The sequence below is a fragment of the Phalangium opilio genome, unplaced genomic scaffold (genome assembly GCF_054372755.1).
Source record: "Phalangium opilio isolate 3A_F unplaced genomic scaffold, DU_Popi_V2 ptg000089l_1, whole genome shotgun sequence".
In the NCBI taxonomy this organism is placed as follows: Eukaryota; Metazoa; Arthropoda; class Arachnida; order Opiliones; family Phalangiidae; genus Phalangium; species Phalangium opilio.
Genome location: NW_028324194.1, coordinates 8,855,735 through 8,877,075, shown reverse-complemented (window position 1 = coordinate 8,877,075; position 21,341 = coordinate 8,855,735). Strand labels below are relative to the sequence as shown.

Genomic DNA, 21,341 nt, shown 5'->3' with positions numbered 1-21,341 from the left:
AAGTTTTACCCAAATGTACGGCTTTAACGATATTGGTTCGAAATATTTTAGTAGTGCTCCATCGTTTCATTAGAAACTGTTTCGTATAAGACTTTGCCATGGAATGTTCATGAAACCAACACGCTAGATGGTTCAGAAAAAAACTACTTGCACGAATGTGCTAGTTCGGATTAGTGGTCGGCATTTGGATAGGAAAATATCTGTTTGTTTTATCTTTATCCATAATTTGAAATTATCCACGGGAAGTCTATGATTAATGCAATGTAATCACGAATAATTATCTGATTATTATCCATGGATAACTGATTAACCAGAATTCTGTGGATTATCTTGTCCAAACGCCGACCACTAGTTCGGATGTTACTAAAACTCTTTCCCTTTATTTTAAAACTGAGATGGAAAAATATGATTTTGAAAGAAAATACTCCCCTGAATCCAAATCTATATAGCCGATTGATTAAAAAATTTCTTCTATTTTTTAATTTAAAATGTACTTTTTTAAACAATTGCAATGAAGTGCAGAATTAATTTTCTCACTCCTGTAGGCAAAAATCCTCAAGTTTATCTTATGGGTTGCATGTGCCTACAATTCTTTTAAAATTTTTCTCAACATAGTGATATAGCCATAGCCCTCACTCAATGGCTTTTAAGGTTTTCAAAGACTAGTTTATTATACTGAATTCAGATTCTATACCTCTGCTCAAAAGTACACTTCGCCACTGATTCTTTGACAGTTTGGTGTTGCTTTGGCTAACAATTGGCGAGACTAACCCCCATTCAACAAAACGCATTTGTGGTTTAGAAGATTATTAAATTAGCTATTGCTTGAGCTTCAAAGCTATAGTTTACTTTTGCTGCATGTTTATTGCTCGGGTTTCTGTACCCGTCCCGAAAAACCGTACTTTAGGAAATATTGGGCGCCCAAGTTTAGGGGCAAAAAAGGGGGTCCAAAATTTTAACGTGACTATACCATATCTCAATTTTCTGCACCGGTAGAACCCCTATCCCTCGATTTTCTGTACCAGGAGAACCGTATTTTTAGACGACTCGCTTCTCTATTGTTACTCGGTCGCGAGTCATTTTCTGTACCAGGAGAACCCTCTAGCAGAAAATCCGGCCTTTAAGTAAGACTATAAAGTGGAATAGGAAATTTAAATATTTAAAAATATTGTAAATTATTAACAAGGGGATTTGGAATTGTCCATTGAGATATTTCTGTTGCATTTCGGGCCACCATTTTAAAAAAAGGCCTAGGACATGTTCAACCCCTGCCGTTTACCATAAACCCCGCCATAAGTTTATAAGATACGAGTGCACTCCCTATACTTCGTAATGCTAGAGCTAGTTCGAAGGAGAACGGCGGAAGCGAGAATTGAAGCCCTACACTCGGTGGCTAATTTTGCATTACTTCCATCTTCCTATTTAGTCTGCATTACTAAGCCTTTGACAGCAGCGCTTCACCAGGCCTCCTTCGCTTTACCTCGAATCTATGACCTACCTCATTTACTTCATGACAAGCTCTCAGTAACCATTGACAAACATATGGCCAACATATTTTATAAACTTGTTATAATATGTAAAGTTAACGAAATCGGTTCAATCGAAACGTTATTCCGCGATCTAAGGTGTTTTACATTATTAGCCGCCATGTTTGAAGATGGCAGTGGATTATAAAAATCTTTCTTAGCTATAGATACGCGTAACGTCCTAGCAAAACAACATTTTTCAGAAACCATTACATTGTTTCGTAGATTTTTGAAACTGATTTGAATAAATGCCTATCAAGGCCTAATTAGGACTGCTTTAGACTCGTTTCCTTAAGTACACAATTCACTCTCTAAAGTTTAGAGAGTGAATTGTGTACTTAAGGAAACGATTATCTTTAATCTTCTAAAGGGTTCACCACAATGTATCGGACAATGAGAGTGCAACAGTCTTCCAACTTCAGATTTCCATTTACTCACTAAATTTAATTTTTCTAGCTGACTAGCTTATCCGATTATCACTCGTTGAGCTATGGTCCCTCCCCTCCCCCCTGGGCCAAGGACCTTGAATTTGGCAGATTGTACGAAATTTGTAGCTTAGAAATTATGAGGTCAACAGCGTTGAATTAAATCAGAATTATCTTTGACGTCAAAAATTTTTAAAATACTTTTACCCGCGATAAAAACATTGTCTTTTTAAAAAATCTAGATACTTTAGATATAAAATTCCAAGAAAGGATTGTTATCATTTGAAGCAAAGAGAGTACACGAAGAGGAGAGGAAAATTAAGCCTTTGTTGGGGTTTTTATATAAGGATTTTGTATCAACAGGGATAGATTTAATTTTTGAAGCAGGAATGGAGAACGGTTAGTATTTACTTCAGTCCGACTCAGCCCAGTATAGAGCCCCTCCCTCCAACACGTAACGAAAAGTTCAAATTATCTTATTGGCTCACTTAAACTACGTTTAGATGACGTTGCTGACGGGGAAGGCGATAAATACGTAATTCCTTTCACCTCTGTCGCCCTCTTTCTTTCATATCCCCCCCGTCTGGTGGAAGGGAGTTCCGGGACTTTGACGCGCGCCCACATTACTCTGTTCTCCATTCCTACTTCTAAAATTAAATCTATCCCTGGTATCAATTTTAAATTTGCCCTCTGATTCTAATTGCATTGAAATTCAAATGATAATAATAATTGCGCAAATGAGTTTGAATACTCAATTTAAAGGTGCAAGAGGTAAATACGTAAGCCTGCTCAAGCAGACAACGCGATCACGTGACTCGCCGGAACAAGAACCTCAAAATTAAACAATCATCAACTCCTCTAAGTAGATTCTCTTTGGTCAGATTCTGTCTCACGACTTCGAACTTAAAATGTCACGTTGGGCGTTTTTACCCGCGTTGAAGTCCGCGTTTGCCAATAATTTTCCAATAACAGCATGATAACAGTCATAGCCTAAAATCGTGCCAAGGAGAGGCTCGCGAGATTTCAATATAAATAGAAAGATCTACAGACTTTCCACACGGTAATGCAATAACGGATCTTATTTCTTATCAATTTCGACATATTATTTTGAGCTCTACGACTGAAGACAAAAAGCAGTGCACTTGTCGGGAATTTTCGCAAAAATATTGAAATTTAATAAGCTCATCCTTTTTAGAAATAATTATTCTCTTGAATTGAATCCTAGGCCAAGTTACTTTAATTCGGAGACGCAGCTTTGTATTCTTCTTTGTTCTTTTTGAACAATCCCAATTCATTGATTTGCAAATTTAACCAAACTGAAAGCTTGATATCAGTAATGCCATTATGATATGCTTAAAACACGCTGGCAATGCTGACTAGCTTTGTTAGTAAAATCATAAGTTCATAAGATATGTTCACCTTAAGTTTGTCACTGGTTACAAAATGGAGCTTGTCAGGAAGTGACGTAGGTCATCATAGATTCGAGGTAAAGCGACATACGCCTGGTGAGGCACTGTCAAAGCCTTAGTACAGATTAGGAAGATGGAGTCCCGCAAAATTAACCACCGAGTGTAGTCTGCAATTCTCGAACTAGCTCGAGCTGTAAGTCTCAAACATTACGAAGTTCAGAAAGTGTCATACTTATGAAACATATATCTTATAAATTTATGATCAAATATATAAATACCCCTATAAATTTGGTATACAATTTAAAATGCATCGATTAAATAAAATATTTAACGAAATTCCAAATATAAATTAAAAATAGATATTTGGAGTTACATTGTAAACGCTACCTATATGAATTAATCCAGCTAGGCGGCAGTCAATATTATCGAGGTGGAACGCCATGTTTTTCTATTGTTGATTAAACAGGAACTCTGATCCGGAAAAATGGGGAAGTTGCTTCATTCTTGTATTGTTTGAATATCCGAATGGGGGAACGAAAACAAGCCCTTATCACTCCAGCCAGTCAGACTATTTGCGCAATTATTATTTTAAATAACACCTTATTTACCTCTCACGTCTTATCAGAAATATATAGAGGTAAATAAGAAGATTGAAGGTTGCGTTCGCACTAGCGCCAAGTTTGCCATTTTGCCAGTGAGCTTGTTTTGCCCGATTATTGGTTTTGCACTCTTTAGAGCTGGAAAACGAATGTTCCGACCCCCCCATTTCTTCCCAATTTTTTGGTGTGACCTGAGTCACCTGACGCATTTTGTTATAAAGTTGAATAATTATACATTGCTAGCTGTTCCATCAAAATGATATAAAGAATGGGTAGATTTTACTGATGACTAATATTTTTGTAGCCGTACCCTAGGAGCGAAGGCACTCGGCGTTGCCCGTCAGCCCCTAGGGATGCATTTTTGTGATTACTTTTCACGCGGACATTATTCCATAAAGAAAGGCTTTTAAGTTTCTGGGCGCCATTTAAAAAGATGGCAACAAATAGAACCTAAAAGACCATTCAGCCCGTCTATAGGTTAAAGGAATCCAGTGTACTAAATTTTTGCGAAATCGGTTGAAACGCGCGGACTTTGTTGCATAGAGAAGAGATTTACATTTCTGGGCGCCATTTATTAAGATGGCGGTGGATCGGAAAAAGTTTACTTAGTACGCGCCTACTACTTACGAGTAACGTTCCTGCAAATTTTCAGCCTTCTATGGCAAGCGGTTTGGGCTGGGCGTTGATTATCAGTCAGTCAGTCAGTCAGTCAGGATTTGATTTATATAGATAGATTTATATATAAGTAAGCCGGGGTCACATTATAAAAATTTGATAATGCTAACTCTAGTCACTAGAGGTCGAGCCAAACGTTAATCTTTCCGGGGGCCATCTTTTATTTATTTGACGCATCTTTCAGAACTTGTATTTAATGTTGTTACTCGCAACTATTTATTTCTGGCAATTCAAATTTAGAAAAAGGAATAAAAAGAAGTTTTGGGTTTTTTCTGTGGGAACTAGGATTTGAAATCGAAAGTTGTTTTGCTCAAAAATTCTCTTCTTTTTCTCTCTCTCTGTCTTATTATTATGTCAAAGCAATTCACTCTTTTCCATTCGTCTCGGTCGCTTTTGTTCAAACAGTAACACCACTACGCGAATTTCTACCGTAAAATACCCAAAATAGAATATAATAGTTCTTATTGGCACAATTTTGCTTGAAATGAATAATGTAAATGTATATTAAGATATTTATTATTAAATAGCAGCGAAAGGACTTAGCGTGGCCCGACGGGACCTTTTTCCGTACGCCATTTTTAAAGATGGCTGCAAATTGAGCCCCAAAACCCATTAAGCCCGTATAAGGGAAATAGTGTACTAAATATTAGCGTAATTAGTTGAAACTCGCCAACCGAATTCTATCAAAAAGGTTTCTTTTACAATGGAAAAATTCTTCTTAAGGCCCTTTCAGACGATACCACTTTTTGACTCATTTTTGATGAGTCAACTTGAGTTGAGTAAAGTAGTTGGGTCGTCTGAACAGAAGCTTTACAAGTTGAACGACAAAATTGGAAATTGATCACCGACCAATTTTTATTTACTGACTTAACTTTTTGACCCATCTAGTTGAGGCTGAAAAAGCCTTCTTAGTACGCGCTTACTACTTCGAATTTTATTATTTGGCCTTGCCCTATAGGTCAATTTTATAGCCATTGAATTTTAATTATCATTACGAAGATTAATTGGAGGTTTAAAATGATTGATTTTGTTTCAGTCACGAAATTAATTGAGTTGTTCTTCGTTGCGTCGAATGTTGTAACTTCAACCGGATTTAATGAAAATATTTTCCCTATTGCGCGGCCAATTCTTAGAACAATGTTTCACCAGACGATGATAAAAGTTAACCTTCTTGATGGGAGGAAAATGTTTTGTATTTTTCGCCCTTATATTGACTGATAATCTTCAAAATTTACATTAGAAATTTTACAGAAAAACGTCATAAAGAACGATGCCAGTTTTTAAGTGGTTAACCGGAATTTCTTTCAACATCAAACAAATATTAGTTTGTTAACAAGGCTTAATGTCCCAACTTTGAGTGGGGCACCTGTAATGTTAAGCTTAATTTCCCTCGTGTTACTGATGGATGCAGTTTGGTCAATCAAATTGGGAAATGAACAAACTGTAACTGCGCATTAACTACAAACAAACCGCTTTCTTGAATATTTTTATAATACCATAAGTTTATAAGATATGTTCTATGTTCCATAAGTTTGTCACTGGTTAGTGAGAGCTTGAAGTAGGTCATATATTCTCGTAAAGCGACGCCTGGTCAGGCGCTGCTGTCAAAGGCTTAGTAATACAGACTAAATAGGAAGATGGACTGTGAAACCAAGTGTAGTCAATTCTCGCTTGTGGAAGTTGTGGTTCTCGAACTAGCTCGAGCTGCGAGTCTCTAGCATTACGAACTTGTATATGAAGTGTCATACTTATGGAACATATCTTATAAACTTATGATAATATTGATTAGTCTTAAGTAGGTTTATTGAATTTTCACAACAGGTAAATTAAAAAATGACAATTGTTTAAATTGAGCTCTAATTAACCATTCATTAGGAAATAAATAATTGTGTTTAAACTTTAAAAGCTTTTTCATTCAAACCCCACTAAAAATGACGAAAAACCATGTACGTTTCCGCCTACGAATTTCAAGATACTTCAAAAACATTGTTGGTAGCGTAAACTGAAAACGAAACCAGTTTTCTTTCTAATATTTTCAAAGAAGGGGCTAAAGAGTTATATTGAGGTCGCCAAACGAGGGTTGGAGTAATAACGTTTAATTCTTGTTACCAGATACAAATACTCGCCCGGTCAATGTCCATTTCGAGCAAATTTGTTCCACTTTAAGAAAGCTTTCCCTTTCGCTAAGACGTCGTCAATCCCACCTGGGGAATTCCCAGCGACACTAATAATTCTACGCAATTCAAAAGACATTTTTTAACCCTTTATTATAATTTTATGTTACAAAGACATGGTTCTCTATTTTTATTGAATGTATTGAATGTATGCCTAGTGGATATTGTTCATACTATCCTTTTCTCTTGCATTTGAACATTATTTTGGAAATTTTTAGTTTGTTTTTTCCGAATGATAACGAGAAAATGTTAAAGGGAATGAGAAGCTTCGTTTGAAAAACCTCTGGATAGAATTAATTTCTGTCAATTCAAAAATGTCAAGCTTTTAATTCTCCGATTTCTGGTTATTTGGCAATACGCATTTGAAAATGCTTCGTATGAAATGATTTGAAATCCACCTTTTATGAAAGACTAAAACGTTTCCCGTAGGCTGACGTCACAGATATATTTTTCACGTGAGATGGTGCCACTCTCTCCGCTATCAGACCCAGAGTTTAGACTGGCCAGAAGCTCGAGACGCGTATAGGATTCCCGCGCATTTTTTTTTCCTGACGTCATAGTGATGTCATCAAACGGGCGAACAGGATCGACAAGACAACATTGTTGATATACGGGACTTACGAGGTTACCGCCCCCTTTTAGGAGAGTTGTTCTGCCAAGGCTACGGAGCGCGTTCGACGACAGGGAATGTCAGCCACTAACTAAAGGCCGCCGACAGGTTATGGCAGCGCCCACAGAAATACTTCTCGTATTCGAAACTGAGTTTTCGTGATTTTCCAATGGATTTTCAAAATAGAAACTTCAATTATATTAAAAACTTGATATTTTGAAAGTAGAGACTTGAAAGTGTAACATAATACCTCTTTTGTGGTAAAACATGATATGAAATTGTAGATTCGCATTCCCTTTAAGAAATGAGCGGACAATAATTTTAAAACATTTCACATGATGTTTTTCTATTAAAAAACTAGACTTAGGCTTAGCATATGCGGCAGCCCTTTTCAAAAATCTTAAAATATTCCAATGACCGTATTAAAAATATAAGAAAACAAAATATGAAATATCGTTTCTGCTCGTAGGCATATGTTTGGCCTCAACTTCGAAAACAAGTTTATTTCACGTGATAGTGAAACCGAAAATGATGTTTTTCTATCAAATTTATTTTTCATTATCCTAGTTTATGAAGAAATGAACTACTAGGCCGGGCGCATTAAGTACTGGCCAAAGGCAGAAATAAACCGACAACATATTTTCTTAATAACTTTCCCTCTCCTCTAAGGCTAGCATTCACCTTGACTCTCTCTATCTCTCGACGATAAAGTCACCCTCGTTCCGAGAAGGAAGTCATCGAGATAAATTGAAAACAATAACAATTCAATTCAAGCAAAGAGAATATAACAGATAGGAGTAGAGAATCTGCTGAGTTTTAATCTAAAGGCCCACTCAGACTAGGGGAGTAAATTTTTACTTTCCCCTTTGGTCGCCCAGTAGACGCGAGAGCAGACGACTTAAAACGGTGATTTTTGAGCCAAGAGGCCCAAGACTTTTAACCAGTGTGGGAAATAAGGATTTTTATTAAACTGGACATTGGGCCAGCGACCCCCCTGGCCTGGAATAAATAAACTGGTCCATGACCACTGTCTTAGATATTTGAAAAAAGAATTCCAGTAAATAGTACGATGTGGCTAAAACAAGATCTCCCAAAATATCTTGCCAGCTTCTAGTTTCTGTTTTTATACACTCTTATTTATATGACGCTCTAGAGCAGTTCTAACAGGACTATTTTTAACGTTTTTCGCGCCATCTACTCATCAGTCGTCGGTTAAAATTTGAAATGTACGATTTTACAAAATCGAGAATGTGTCGCACTCCTGTAAGGCCTACTACACATTTGCGAGTTTTGAACTGTTGCGTAAGGTATGAGTTCAACCGCGAGAATAGCGTCGCCTGATGTCGCTGTGGCCGTAACCCAAACTTTGCCACCATTTTTCAAACGCGCTGATGTGTCGTAAGCTTTAACCAAGGCTCGGAACGACAAAGTTTGAGGGAATACGACACAAGTCGGCGCTACTATAGTACTATACCCAGGTTTCCGGTGAGGGCTGTACCCCACCATCCCTTCCGTCACCACCCGAGTAAACCTCATTTCCTTAATCCTTACCAGTAACATTCATATGCATCCCGAATAATTACGGCCTGCTAGAGGTTGATACATCGGCTAAGCAAGGCCACAACCCCATGCAACAACAAGAGGGGTCCCTTGACTTAGGAAGCCACGCAAAAGAAACGAGTTAAGTATTTCAATGCGCCCCAGAACAGTAAATGCGTGGTATACGCTGATAGCCTCGAATATTTACCACTCCGTTTTTATGAACTCTTTGGTTCCGTTGATAATACAGAAAATAACACTGTTCAACTCCCCTCTATTAATTCGTACAAAGCTATAAATCTCTTTGAGTTCTTTATCATCCCGCGGAGTGCCTTTCTGCAATAATTATCTTTTATTAATCTATCAAAGTCGAACGAGCAGTTTTATGTAGAGGCCTCGTTTCAAGGTTAATATGTCATCACAATAAACGTTTTTACGAATGCTCCGTATCTCGTTGCGACGCTCATACTTGTCGTACAAGTAGCTGCGAAAAGTAAAGTTGATATAAATCTGACAAGAGTTGAAAATTAATTTTCTGTAGTGTCAGATTGTTTTAAACCTCGCCTTTGTTAACAATATAAAGATTACAATTGTAACGTCAAAACGCGGTTTCATTTGCGTAGGAAACGTTCAGTGAGTACGGGTTTTTCTATTTCGCAATTCGCTCTAGCTGATATCGAGCCGTAAGAACGTCTATACCTTGTTCTTGAACTAACTTTCATTTTAAAATTAAGTTTTTTTCTAGATATTTAGGATTGTTTTTTACTTAAATTTTAAGTTTAAACTTGGAAACTATTTTGTGGTTAGCGAATACAACTAGATGTTTTTTTAAGTGCTAGAAAATTCTTCTGCAATAGACGGTTCCATAAATTTATTTCAGAGAAACCAAAAGCGACGCACAGGGGCGGGGCCGCCATAAGCGTCTGCTTCAATTTCGGCTAGAGGCAACGCCAGACGGAGAGAAGCTAGGCGACTAACACTGCCTCTTGCGGCGCTTCTTGGCGCGAGGGAAGTACACTCTTATGGTGGTCCGACCCCAGGGACCCTATTCTGTAAGCGTTTTTGCCCGTAAAGTTTTCGTGAACCGTAAAGATTACGGTCGGCAAAAACCGTTTGGTGAAAAAGTCTATTCTGTAACTTTTTGGACGAAAACTTAACGGTAACGGTAAACGTTAACTTTTCGTGAGCTCGAAGGCATCCGTTAGGGATTTTACGGTTTAAAAAAGCATTGTTAAGCCTATTTCAAAAACACCATTATAGTGGTATAAACTTAATTGTTTACATATGTGTTCATTTTTGGCAATAATTTCAATTACGTTTCGAGAGTGATATTTAAATGGGCCTACCGATTAATACAAATGGAAATTCTTCGCGTTGCTGTGCAAGAAAGAAGGCAATGCTTTGCGTGTCAACGCGTTTTCCGTGATAAATAAAAGTTAATTTAATTAAGTTGACCATTTATAAATAATTAAATAGTGAAGAAATACCAAGCCAACAATCTGTCAATAGTTCAACTTAAGCCTAACGAAAACGGTATGATGAAATTTCAACGGGAATTTAAAAATTAACGGGAAAAATGTTTTTACTTAACGGTAAAGTTATAGAATAGCATTTTTCTCGAATTTTCATTTGGCCGTTATGCCAAAAACGGAAAACTGTAAACTTAACGGGAACCGTAATGTTTACGGGAAGGATCGAGAAAATTACAGAATAGGGTCCCTGAGCTGACTTTGCTTTTCAAATGGCATTGCAGGAATGGTCTATAAGTAGTAAGGCGGACCGTTAAGCCCAAACACGGACTGCATGGGTAGAACGCGAGTCTCTTTGATTAGATCATAAACACGACTGATACCGAGTGATAAGAACTAACAAGTCTCTCCGGTCGCGCTCCCGTTCCTGCCTCTTTTTCCCGTTACCTCTATCTGTCTTAGTTTTTACCATCATAAACAGATTCATTTAAAATAATAAATTATTTTAATTTTTTCTAGTCCATAATGTCTAGCGTCAAGACAATGTTGGGCCACGCAACCATTAAGTTCTTAAGAAAAAGGCCAAGCCCAGTCATTTTGCGTCACCTGGCGTCAACGTCTAGCGCTACCAATGATGAATCCTTCAAACTCGTCATAGTGGGAGGTGGTGCGGGTGGCGTTACCATGGCCTCCAAGATGACCAGGCTTCTAGGAAAGGGCAAAGTGGCCCTCATAGAACCACAGACTGTTCATAGTTACCAACCACTCTGGACTCTAGTCGGCGGAGGACTTAAACGTTTAGAGGACAGTCGAAGATCCATGGTGGACGTCGTGCCTAAAGGTACAAGATGGATAAATGAAAAGGTCGTGGCTTTTAACCCCGATGGAAATTCAGTTGAAACTGATAAAGGAAAAATTGTAAGTCTAAGATATAGTGGCTAGGTTAATAGCAACGCGACATTACCCGGGTGATTTTTAAGAGAGTGTATATTAAACACCAAATACTCTTTCCCGTCATCCCCTATCATGTAACTTTAAGGTAATTGTTTTACAAGTTTCAATTTCAATAAAACTATGAGGGTTTAATCATGAAGTTAAAATGTTAGGCGAGGGGGATCTAGAATAGGACCTTCTTAACTGTCTTAAGGACCAGGCGTTGGCCCGCGTCCCAACTTTAAGAAGAAATCAACCTAACCACTGCTGAAACATTGAATTAACTGGTGTTCACCATGCAGTTTAGCCTAATTTAATCCCTTGACCATTTTCCCTGCACAGCACAGACTATGGGGAAGTAACTAGACTGGTCTCCCGCAAATAAGGTTTCCACAATATACAAGATCGCCTGCCTACAGCAAAACTTTACTGATTAAACCGGCATTATACCAATTCATGAAATTTTCCTTTCAGATTCGATACGACTACTTAATAGTCTCCATGGGACTGGTTCTCGAGTTTGAAAAGGTATTTATGTTCTTCATTCATATTTTTATTAAATGTTATAAAATTCCAAAAAAAAATTTCGAATTCTAGATTAAGGGTTTACCCGAAGCGTTCGACACCCCGGGTGTTTGTTCCAATTACTCTTACGAGACTGTTTCCAAAACTTTGGAAGCGTTGCGAAATTTCAAAGGAGGTACTGCCATATTCACTCAACCAAATACGCCAATCAAATGCGCGGGGGCCCCGCAGAAGGCCTTGTACCTGTCCGATGCTTTTCTCAGAAAGGTACTTTACTACAAACATAAGTTCATAAGATATGTTCGCCATAAGTTTCTCACTGGTTACAAACTGGAGCTTGTCATGAAGTGAGTGAGGTAGGTCATAGATTCTGGGTAAAACGACGCCTGGTAGTAGGGTGCTGTCAAAGGCTTAGTAACGTATAGACTAAATAGGACTAGATGGATTACAAAATTAACCGAGTGTAGTCAGTTCTCGCTTCCGTCGTCCTCGACCTGTAATTCTCTAGCATTACCAAGTATAGGTAGTGTCATGCTTATGGAACATATCACTTATAAACTTATGCTGCAAATAATCTAGGCCTACCATCTTTGGTAAATTTACTCAATTCTGGTTATAGGCTGGTGTAAGAGATGGCTCGAAAGTGATCTTCAACAGCGGACTGGGTGCAATGTTTTCCGTGCCCATTTACGCTACGTCTTTAGCGGAAGTGGCTAAACGGAAGGAAATTCAAGTCAACTTGAATACCAATTTAGTGCAGATTAGACCGGAGAGTCGAGAGGCGGAATTTGAGGTTGTGACTTCGAAGGATGTTCCGAAGAAACGGTTGACGTTTCAGGTGCGTCTCTAAAATCTCACTCGGTGCCACGTAACCCAATTAAACTGGAAAGGAATTTAATAATAACTTCCCCGTATTAACTTATTGTAATTGCCAGTTGATGCGTATACCAATTTGTTACCCTTTTAGTATGACATGATCCACGTAACTCCGCCCATGTCCCCGCCGAAGGAATTACGACAAAGTACTCTGTCTGACAAAAACACGGGCTTTCTGACTGTCAATAAAGACACTCTTCAGCACGTTAAGTATTCGAATATTTTTGGAATTGGAGATTGCACCAATCTACCCACTTCGAAAACGGCGGCGGCCATAGGTATGGAATTCCTCGGCGGTGAACCAGCGCCCGTATACTTATAGTGCAGTGTTCTTTGTCTGAATTTAGCGTCTCAATGTGGGGTTTTAAAGAGCAACCTCGTTTCCGTTATGAACGGCAAAGAGCCGACTTCTAAGGTAATTAGTTTTACAATCGATTATAAATTTATATGAACCACTAGAGAGGAAATTGAAGTCGGGTGCAGACTGTACAGGGTGGAAATTATTGCCGACCACCAGACCAAGGTAGTCCTTTGAAGGCGTTAATGTTACGCAACTTGGATAAGCCGAATGGAATTCCTACGCAGACGCCAGTAGAGAAATTAAACGAGCAATCGAATTACGTACTGTATCGAAGAGACTAAAGGAACCAGAACTATTGGTCACCGGCCTTACGGACCCTGTCTTTTTATGGGAAAAATTCAGTTCTGTTTGTCAAATATGTCGACACTAATTAAGATTAAGATTGGTTGTCGATTGTATAACAATGTTCGGAAGGTCCGGTGACAGGTGAGTCTGGCTCGAATGGTTTCTTCTATTAACGGTGTTTGGGGCTTATCGTTGAGTTTCTCTACTTGCGCCTGTAAATTCCATTCGCAATATCCCCGAGTAACACCAACGCAACTAGGATAAGTATCAAGATTGGTCACCAGAAATCGTTTCTTCTTTGTATGTTATAGCTGCACTCATTGTGTCCAGCAAACTGAAAGAAGTTATTCAAAATACCTTTAAAATGAATACTTTCTTTATCATTGAAATTCAAAAATGATTTTTTTCCTTTCTTGCAGTATGACGGTTACACTTCGTGTCCACTCGTTACGGGTTTCGGAACTGCAATCTTGGCGGAGTTCGACTACAACTTGGAGCCCCTTGAAACGCTTCCTGTTGACCAAAGCAAGGAACGATGGGTTTCCTACATTATGAAGAAGGAAATGATGGCCCCACTCTACTGGAACCTTCTACTTAAGTAATACACCATACAGTGCCATACGCTTACACCAGTGTTTCTCAAATTTTTCAATGAACCATATCTGCCATTTACGATTGTAAATTTCAAATCTGACAGTAACGCGTTGCTAGACCTACAATGTGTTTGGGAAACGCTGCCTTTAATGAATAGACCCAACCAAAAAATCTTTTGAATTTTCATAACGGCTCAGATCTCGTTCGCGGGTTTTGAGGCGAGAAAGGGATAACCATATTGGCTAGATTTTTGCCATGCGCAGAACCTGTTTTACCTCAAGAATCAGACTCTAATTCGCTCTAATTCAATCAGAAAAATAAGAGATTCATTTTCGTCGCTCAACGACAGATGATACTACAGTCAACTTCGTTAGTCACGTGATCCTATCCCTTAGATGGAGACGAGACCATGTAGTGACCAAGCCAACTTGTTTATTCGTTGGTTGGGTCTATTATCTTAAACACGCCTCGTTTCTAAGTGAGGAAGTTATAATATTCATTTAACGTTTCAGGGGTTACTGGAACGGACCAAAAATCGTTCGAAAACTTCTTCATTTCGGAATGGGAAAATAGAAAACGATTCCAAAAATTTAATGATTATACATTAAATAGAACTTGTTTTCAACTCCATTACGCTGGATCGATCGTTGACAGATATTAAATCGGCTTTGATAGTGGTTGACATGGTGTTTCTGTTAAGTAGGTCATAAATTAAAGGGTAGGGTCTTTGGCTCAGACTAAGGTCGAAGGTCTAGAGAAAATAGAACTCATGGTGGCGAAGCAACTATATCTCTTGGTAATATATTAAGCCTATTCACGCATGTTCCCTGCGCTTCGATAATCATACGCGGAGGGGGTCGACACTATTCTGAGGGTTATGGGAGACTGGGTTTGAAGTATAGGCCTACTAAGTTTTATTTTAATCAATGAACGTTTGGTGGAACCAGAAGTAGGATAAGGGACTAGAAGTATTGAGCTAACCACTTGGCGAAAGTGAATATTCTTGATAACAGACCAACGGTTGGCCCTCTAGTAGCGGTTTCTGAATTTTCCCTCCAAAACGTGAGACGCTCTCGGGTGGCGGTAGACGGCCGAACTAGATTCAAACACCCGCGTCCTTGTTCCGCGGCTTTAGGTTGAGGGGAAGTGGATAGGAAATGTTTTTTGGAACTCGACCAATTTATTTCTCTCTATAGTGTCTGGCGCGATGGAAGCGGCGAATAAAATCTGCTCAAATTTGTTCACTAGTGCCACGATCTATTACCTATGCTAGCGCTTTTTACTTCTAGTCTCTTATCCTACTTCTGGTGGAACAAAGGAGTCTAAACCTATCTGTAAACGATTAGTTGAGATATAATGAATAATCGTAAGTTTATAAGATATGTTCGTTAAGTATGACGTCACTGCCTTACCTCGTGATTATAGAGACTTACAGCTCGAGCTAGTTCGAGAACGACGGAAGCGAGAATTGGCTACACTCGGACTCGGTTAGTTTTGCAGTCCATCTTCCTATTAAGTTTGTACTAAGCCTTTGACAGCGGCCTCACCAGGCGTCGCTTTACGAGAATCTATGACTTATGCATGGATTAACTAGCGTTAGTTAGTTGTCACTACACGTCAAGCTCTCAGTAACTAGTGACAAACGTAAGTTGAACATATCTTATTAACTCAAGGAATAAATAAGGTTCGACCAAAATAGATTCGGGTTTTAAACGTTTATTGAACACAGACAAATAAGCTATAACAAAAAAGAAAGGTTTGTTTTTTATTGTTGTTTTTTTGTTTCTAATTCGATTCGATCGGTGAGAGCGATGTAATTTACTTTTGTTAATTGATGCGCTTATAAAAATGTGTTGATTTGATTTTTCTACAAAAATTGCGACACCGCGACTACGTGTTTTATTCGTGTTTGTTAATTGATCGAGCAACTAATGAATTTCAGTGTAATTACGCGACATGCCTTAATTGTTTATTAATTATGTTGAGCTTTCGTGAAGAGGACAGATTTTTAAATCGACGATTTTTATTATTTTAATTATATTCCGTCTTTTAGATAATTTTCAAACAAAGCGCTTGCAAGGCACACGCAACAGATTGCACTTTATTTGCTTGGGGGTTTGTCATTTAAATGTGCATGTTTTTTTTTTTCAAATTGTTCACAACCTGTTCCATAAATAACGCGCGATTAAATTCTCTCTACAAATTAATTATTATTAAACAGAGCTATTTAATAAATACTTTTAATTACAATATATTGAAAGGACACGGATCGCCATAATCTTTAATAGTTATAATATTGAACAACGTTTAGGCTAGTCACTTTGAAAGCGTTCTCAACCGAAACAAAACTTGGTGGGCTTAAATCGTTCATTTCTGCTAATTATCAAAAGAAATGAAATATTACCTTTTAATTAACACATTCTGGGCGTGGACGTTAAATATGGATGCTTACAGCTGTCATAAGTTTATGAGTGATATGTTCCATAAGTATGACACTACCTATACTTCGTAGTGCTACTGAGAGACCTACAACTCGAGCTAGTTCGAGGGAGAACGACAGAAGCGAGTCAATTGACCTACACTCGGTGGTGGTTAATTTTGCAGGACTTCCATCTAGTTCCTTTTTAGTCTGCATTACTAAGCCCCCTTTGACAGCGCCTCATCAGGTGTAACTATACCCAGAATCTATGATGACCTCACTCACTTCATGACAAGCTCCAGTTTGTAACCAGTGACAAACTTATGGACCATATCTTATGAACTTGTGCATCTATGTTAAGCTAGAAAGACTCATTAGCGACCATCATAGGAAATTTATTTAACACCATTCTATAAGATCTGCGCCATTTTGAGGGTGAACAAGGAAGAGTTTAATGAAAAATAATATGAGCTCGGCTTCAAGCCCACGAAAATATTTGGCATCATTAACAGGCCTCGAAGTAAATGCCCGAAGTGCATTTAAATTCTTTACTTATATTTATTTAGTCACTAATGCATGCACCCTTTATGACCACGAAGGTTGTGGACTTCCGCTTTGACCTACAGCCAATCAAAAAATCGTTCACTAAAATGGGAATAACTTCTCTGCTAACGTAAATAGCGCCATTTTTCTATTAACCCGTGAAACAGTGTGGAAATCATGTGAAATTTAGGCTACCAGAGCGTGTTCTTGCTAAAGAGAGAATGAAACTAATTACAATTTTAATATAAAATTAACCATTATGTGTTAATCAAGTTTTCTTAATGATTTAGATGTCTAAATCTCTTGAAATTGGTTGTCTGACCACTTTATTCTCTCTTCAAGGCTAATGCCCAATTTCTACCTTCAACTTGAACTACAACGGAATTTGCCAGTTGCAGTCTCTTGGCTCTGAATTAATATTGTACTGCACGTAATTTCAATGCGTTAACGAAAGCAGGTATCTGAAGAATAGTTTTTGGCGTTTTTGTCGATCCGTGTCCTTTAACTAGGGCGTTTATTCGGCGAGTCTAAGACTCTGTTGTTTAAGACGATGGTTTTAGGGAATGAACACTTTTAGAAACATTTGTATATGACGAAGGTATATACGTGTATAATATATTTATCAATGTAAAAAGGTTATTACTTCTCATTCTACTCATTTGGGTTTTCGCTACAAACTTAATTTTGTGGCCTTTACTTTTCATTATTAGCGCCACCTTTCTCTCAGTAAGGAATTCAATCTTCTCATTTTTACAAATATGTTCCCTAAGTGGTGAATTCAAACATTTTATGTTGCAAAACATTGAAACCTTTAAAACGTTGAAACTTTTTTATTTTGCAAAACATCAATTTTTAGTTTTGCAAAAATTAAAATTTTTAGTTTTGCAAAAATTGAAATTTTTATTTTTGCAAAAATTGAAATTTTTAGTTTTGCAAAAATTGAAATTTTTAGTTTTGCAAAAATTGAAATTTTTAGTTTTGCAAAAATTGAAATTTTTAGTTTTGCAAAAATTGAAATTTTTAGTTTTGCAAAAATTGAAATTTTTAGTTTTGCAAAAATTAAATTTTTCATGTCGCAAAACATTGAAATAACTTTAATTTAATGTAAAATTATACATTGTGAAATATGTGTGTAATATCTTCCACTTAAGTTGCCAGTAAATCGACTCAACATAAGTTAATAAGTATATTCTTTTCTCATACTTTTTTAAATGACCTACAATCTATGACCAACGTTACTGCCCAACTAAATCTCAATAACCAACGTCACAAATATGGTCGGAACGTATCTAACTAAGTACTATTAAATGAGAACGGTGAATTCCTCATTGGGTTAGAAAACTACGTAACTATAGAATTTTCAAATTCAGTTTTGGCTTGGTTTATAAAAATCTTGTAATTACAATTAATACGAGTTAAATGAGTTGTTTATTAAAGAGCCGCCAGTGTGCATCTTTATACAGTACAGTAACCTTCAATAAAAAAATTGTGGTTTGCCTACCTCGGCTCAAGCATTCCTCAAAACAATGTGCCACTTAAAATTTACATCAATTAAAAATATGGGTAACTCATTAATGGAGCTTCAGATCTACTCCACCGTACCAATATTTTTAATTTCTCGCTAATTTAATGTGTCATAATATTAGAAGTTAGTAACTATATTTTAAATTAGCTTAAAAGACAATTAACAATAATTATTAACAAATTTACTTAATTATGTAATTGTTTTAAATATTTTGTACTATCGTATTCACAGAGTAACAATTTTATTAGCAAAATGCTGGATCGCTTGTTAATATTGCGACGTAACAAGGAGTCGATCGAGAGGCCCTGTACAATTATTTTAAAGGGCTAACGCCTATAGATAAGACCTGACACCCTCCGGTAATGTTAAATGAAACAGTTCCATACAGGTAGACACACCTAGCTAACGTGCTTGTGTCTCGTGGGTATGTGCATTACTAAGTCTGTGAGCCTTTAATAGTCGAGAGTGTACACTATTTCGAGGATACTTCAAACACTATTGAGGACTAGAATTGGTTCTTTGGTAGTAGAATTATTCGTGACGCGTCACTTGTTAGGCTTAGCGTCCCATAGAAGAAGCATGGTGATTTTGGTAATCTAGCTTCTCTAATAACTTAAAAACTACTTTGAAATTTCGGAATAATCTTCAACTGACGCGTAGGTTAATTATTCAAGGTTTGCCTTTAGAAGTTTAATTACGAACAATTAATATAGGTATTTTATTTCAATTAAATATTTTCAAGTCAAACCTTTCAGTTCATCTTTGGCAAGGATCCAGCATTTTGCATTATTTATAACGCGTAATTATATAAATAATTAAAATTTAACCTTATGATCGAAAAAAAAATTCAATTGGGGCACTCGCGTCATGAGTAACGTAACAACAGGAAGTATAATAGACACTCTACATTGCTGTAATGCTAAATTTCGATAGGAAGATTCGTTTTTAGGGAAAATCGGCATGTCACAAGCTATGCCTCACACTGCGAGAGTTGATTGCTTCTAACATTGACGAAAATCAAGTGGATTAACGGAAATGAAGTTTTACGCATCTTCGCTGAGTGCGTACGATACTTCCGTTGTTACGTTACTTGCGCTGGCACCGTTCTCTTCAATTCCTTCGTTAAATCGAAATGAACATTACATGATCAATCCAATAAACAACTCAAGGAATAACCTCTTTTGTCTACAACGTCATTCATCAATTCTTCTTGTACACGGGGTATAAATTGGCGTATGTCCGCTGGGAGAGAATGCGTACTGTACATTGACATTTGACGAAGCGCGTCACGTTCTTCGACGTTAAAGTATTTAGTGTAAATTTTGACAAAGGTTGCGTTACTTTGTACAGTGGAGTACTTAAAGCTATCGTGTTTAAATGCTCGAAATTTCTCTTTAATGTTTTATTAATTTCAATGAATACGTTTCTTTTACCAACAATGCATTTTCGTCTTTCTTTAACATTTAAGCACTCGATCATCTGGATTTTGCATCACACTCGCTTTTCTAGTGGGCTTTGCAAATTAAACGGTATACGCCAATTCTCATTCTTTGCCTTCTCACATACTTGCTTCCAAAATTTGTAAAATTATCGTTTCAAATTTTGGGCAAATTAATTTGTATAATCTTGAGTATCTTTTAGTGCAATGCTTCCAAAAATTTTCCAAGTTAAGACATATCTTTGATACGACACATTTGTGTGTCAAAAGATTTGACAGAACTTTATTTTGACCAATTTCTATAATTGACCTTGCCCTTTAGGCCTATACAATCATTAAAATGTTGTGGTGAAAATCAGATTTTTTATGGCCTCTGTGAACACAAGGTCGGTAGAATACTAGGGACAGTGAGCCATAAATTAATTCTGGTCAATAATGATCACTTAATGAACTATCATCCATTTTAACATAGGCGTTTGTTTTTTCATGGTATATTGCTTACTATATATCTTTTTTATGGTTTTGCTAATTCCAAACTTAAAAGTTGATGTGAAAATCTCACTCGACTCAGTTTCAGCTTTTGGGGAGACATTGTTTTACTGGAACATTAAATGAAGTATTTAACATGTTAGTATCTTTTCAAATATTAGTTTTTACGTTTGTGTTTGAAAAGTGTTACTTAAAGACTAGCCAAGTTGTAAGAGAATGCAAGGAAGAAGAATGACGTCATACCATCCATTTCTTTAATACTTTAGAACCCTGCATCCTAGGTGTATATCTCATTCATATCGCAATAAGAAATTTGCCAAGGCTTAACTCGTACCACGGTTGTTAAACTGAAGGAGTATGCAAGTGGTCGAGGGGATAAGGCAACGTTTTGTCAAGCTACTGGATTCACTCGGGTTTAACACAAAAAACTAAATCCAACTAAAGATAAGGTTAGCTACATTCGGTCGAAAGGACCTCAGTACAATTTGATTTAATGGTCATTTAAGGATGAGGGCTTAGTCCTTAGGACATCAAAACCGACTTATTCCTATCAGAGAGGTGTGGAGAAACCTAAGGGTGAAAAGGTGCCTCTTAAGTTTTTCTAGTCTATTTTAAATAATAGTTTTCAGTTTCAGGTTTTTTCTAACACGTTGTAATTTAGATAACACTGACTAATGGATATACACGTAAGAGGACAACGCGTTCAAACCAATAAGAATTTAAGAGTAGTACATAAATCAAGAACCGCGTGCAGATAGGCTAACTTCCTATTCCACTTGGTGATGGTTAAAGCATGGGGAGAATAGGATTATTGTTACCCAGAATGCACTAAACACCCCACCACCAGTAACCTCTATGAAATTTAATCTATTTTGCGAATCCTTACTACATCCTCCTTATAACGTTAACAACCCGTACTTAATAAGC

At 37.2% G+C, this 21,341-nt stretch overlaps 1 protein-coding gene across 1 annotated transcript; it reads left to right on the top strand.

The window, feature by feature from the left end:
- The first annotated feature begins 9,078 nt into the window (after nt 1-9,078).
- Sqor (Sulfide quinone oxidoreductase) lies at nt 9,079-14,678 on the top strand. Its single transcript, XM_089850256.1, has 9 exons — nt 9,079-9,590; nt 10,946-11,344; nt 11,834-11,887; nt 11,957-12,151; nt 12,504-12,722; nt 12,852-13,038; nt 13,108-13,175; nt 13,826-14,004; nt 14,513-14,678. The coding sequence occupies exons 2-9, from the start codon at nt 10,952-10,954 to the stop codon at nt 14,571-14,573; spliced, it is 1,356 nt and encodes a 451-aa protein (XP_089706382.1). The 5' UTR covers nt 9,079-9,590; nt 10,946-10,951; the 3' UTR covers nt 14,574-14,678.
- Nucleotides 14,679-21,341: the final 6,663 nt, after the last annotated feature.

Excerpts from the sequence above, each read along its gene's own strand:
- Sqor (XM_089850256.1), top strand. The coding sequence starts at position 10,952 with ATGTCTAGCGTCAAGACAATGTTGGGCCACGCAACCATTAAGTTCTTA. Across the intron at positions 13,039-13,107 it reads GAAAACGGCGGCGGCCATAG|CGTCTCAATGTGGGGTTTTA; the intron begins GTATGGAATTCC and ends GTCTGAATTTAG. Across the intron at positions 13,176-13,825 it reads GCAAAGAGCCGACTTCTAAG|TATGACGGTTACACTTCGTG; the intron begins GTAATTAGTTTT and ends CCTTTCTTGCAG.